Raw genomic sequence first — 3,079 nt, forward strand, 5'->3', positions numbered from 1 at the left:
ATGGCTTAACATTGCCATGTTTCCTAGCTCATCTCCTTTCCCTCTCTTGATTAGTTAGTCCTTGAGGTCCTGCCTTCCTAAAAGGCCATCTCTTAACGACGGTGTTGGCCCCTTTGTCAAGGGTCAGGCGGCAGCACGTGCCTGGGCTCATGCTATGTTCTCTGTTCGGGCCCAGTGAGCCACAGATCCAAAACGGAGACTCTGAGTCCCTTTTGGGCAGATGGATGAATTTTGAATCCATGTTAAGTGAAACAAATAAGACACACAAGCTTCAGTAGCATGATTTTTTTTTGTGTGTATTTTGTTTGGTTTGGTTTTTTGAAACAGGGTCTCACTTGTAGTTTGGCCCAGCCTTGAAATTACTGATGTCCAGGCTGGTTTTGCCATCAAAACAATCCTCTTGCCTCAGCTTCTCGTGTGCTGTGTTGGGATTACAGATTATAGTCCTCCTGCCTCAGCCTCCCATGTGTTGGGATTACAGATTACAATCCTCCTGCCTCAGCCTCCTGTGTACCGTATTGGGATTACAGATTACAGGCAGGCATCACCATGCCCAGCATATATGGCTTCTTTCATAAGGGAAACCCAAAGTATAAATAAATTAAAGAGAAAAATAAAAACAAACAATGGGAAGCAGAGCTGTAGCCCTTCTGCACATGAGGAGAGATACTGGAGGAAAGGGACCTAAAAAGATGTGTCCTGTCCATGTGCCAGCTCCCCACGATGGCTCTATTCATTATGTGCTACAAACATGGAATAGCTACAGTTCAAAGGAAGCTGAGTGTTGGTGCATCTTACAGGAACGGCAGGATCATCCGAAACCAGGAAGTTCTGATCCCCACCCACTTCTTCATCGTGCTGACCACCTGCAAAAACGCATCCGGGACACCCTTGTATTGCAGCGATTTAGACCCCATGGCCTTCATCCTACCTCACAGGCCCGATAACAGCGAGAGTTGCACCGTAAGTAGGGTCCTTTTCTCTCTCTCCCTCAACTTGTGAAGCCTGTGTGTGTTTCATGTGCGTCAACACTGGACATCGCTGCCAAAACCACAACTCTGAGGAAGATGATTGACTACCACATCACGTCACAGGAAGTTGAGAAACACACAGCTTTGGGATGCAGCAGCACCGCTAGGGACCCAGACCGCTCCTATCTTTCTAGAAACTTCTGCCCCTCTTAGTGTGTGGCTTGGGCTTGCATGGGCTGGAGATGGCTTTTCTCTAAATTTCATCTCTCTGTTCTTCTGCTCAAAAGGAGAAGGCAGCCATAGGCTTGTGCTTCCATCTCATGAACTGAAATACTTATAAGTGCCTCGAGCCAGGCATTGCCTTGTTTTCCCTCTGCTCTTCCCAGAGCTAGCATGCTGCCCTTGTAGATGAACTCATTTTTATTAGATCCCATAATGGAAATGTACTAGAAGATACTAAGTATTGGACTTGAACTACAGATAGGATTGGTTTAAGGTATAGTATACTTACTGGTTGCCTGGTGTGTATTTCTTAGCCTATTCCTGTGGGTATTGGGACAGGTGGCAGGCTTGCTGGTCAAGGAGTGTGCTGCCGGAGTAAGGGTGGTGGCAGGGAAAGAGACTTCACTGTGACGAGGTTGGCAGTTGGAGGCTTGTGGGAAAGTGCAAACTGTTCTTGGTTTTGTATACAAAAGTCTATATTTATCATTTTCAACTAATAGTGTTCCGAGGGTCTGCAGACCATTTTGGGCAGATGTTTTTAGAGTACAGTCGTAGAGTAGCAGCCATGGACACTTTCTTTACCTGACAGTCTACAGTGGCGCATTTCAGGGCCTACAAGGACGTAACGATTTCCATCTCTGCTACCTGATTCAGCTGCCGCCTCTGCTTCCATTTGCCAGCATTTCAGCCTCTAATTCTTTTCTGGTCTCATCTCCTCTAAGATTTTTCCTGTCAGCGTAAGTGAAGTTGTGCTCTGCGACTCTCCTGACCCCATTTTTCATGCAACTACATTGACAGTGCCTTCTCACAAAAGCTAGTGTTTGTGTAGCACAGTTGTGTGCATCATTACCCTTGAGGCTCATGTCTGCCCTGGAGGGGATACAGGTGAGGGACCGAAGATCTAGGTGTGAAGTAGTGTACAGGGCTGACCTGAGGGTTGTCAGAGAATTCTTTTCTGGTCTCATCTCCTTTAAGAGATGAGAGGAGAGTGTCCAGGTTTCATCACAGTAATTCCCACACTCGTACTGCCATACCTTGTAGTCTTAGTTTTCTGGTAGTGTTTTTTAACCCCACATTAATAATGATTCTTGCAGTCTCTTTTTTTTTTTTTTTTTGGTGGAACCGGGGATTGAACTCAGTCCTTTGCGCTTGCCAGGGAAGCACTTATTCCACTGAGCCATTTCCCTGGCCCCTTGCAGTCTCTTTTTAATATATACCTATCTGTTGAGCTCTGCTTTCTTTCTAAAGTCAATTGAACTAAATAAGCTTGAATGCTTACCTTAGAGGCGAGCTACTCAAATATAGGGATGATGCCTAGAGAATCTTATGGCAGCTGCCATTTCTGAAATAGCATAACAGACGACATGGGAGAGATGGAGAGCTGACTGGGAGTGTGAGCTGCCTGTTTTCTTGTGACCCTTCCTTTCTATTTTCCATTTCATAGCATGAGAAGAGCGAATCAGCATGGATTGAAGAGTTGTTCAAGTTGCACAGAGCACGGGTTGCAGATGTGGAATATGTCACCGGACTCAGCTTCTACCATGAGAGAAAACAGCCTGTTTCAGACATTCTCAAGTTGAAAACACGTTTGCCAACTTTTAGTGAAGAAGACTGATTTTTTTTTAATTCCCCCAAAATCCAAACCAAAACCACACCAGGAGTCTTTCTGAGAGAATCTTACACTTCATACAGTCCCACACCCGCGCCGTCGCATTGTTTAGGAATTGGAGGCAGAGTCAGCACTGGGACTCCTCTGTGATCCGAATGTCTCAGGGAGCCTTTGTGCTGCGAGTGGCCAGGGGAGATGTCCCTGCTATGTCTGTCTGCTGGAGAGGACGTGTGAGGGGCACGTGCATTGTCCTGGGAGGAAAGACAGGCCCTGCCCT

General features: G+C 46.4%; 1 protein-coding gene across 1 annotated transcript in view; it reads left to right on the forward strand.

Moving 5' to 3' along the window:
* Enpp1 (ectonucleotide pyrophosphatase/phosphodiesterase 1) overlaps window positions 1-3,073 on the forward strand; it is a 57,410-nt gene extending 54,337 nt beyond the window's left edge. The window contains exons 22-23 of the mRNA XM_004630314.2: window positions 801-963; window positions 2,638-3,073. Coding sequence (XP_004630371.1) covers window positions 801-963; window positions 2,638-2,808 — 334 coding nt within the window. The 3' untranslated portion in view covers window positions 2,809-3,073. The remainder of the gene's footprint in view (window positions 1-800; window positions 964-2,637) is intronic.
* The last annotated feature ends 6 nt before the right edge of the window (window positions 3,074-3,079 follow it).

The sequence above is a fragment of the Octodon degus genome, unplaced genomic scaffold (genome assembly GCF_000260255.1).
Source record: "Octodon degus isolate 3935 unplaced genomic scaffold, OctDeg1.0 scaffold00034, whole genome shotgun sequence".
Classification (NCBI taxonomy): Eukaryota; Metazoa; Chordata; class Mammalia; order Rodentia; family Octodontidae; genus Octodon; species Octodon degus.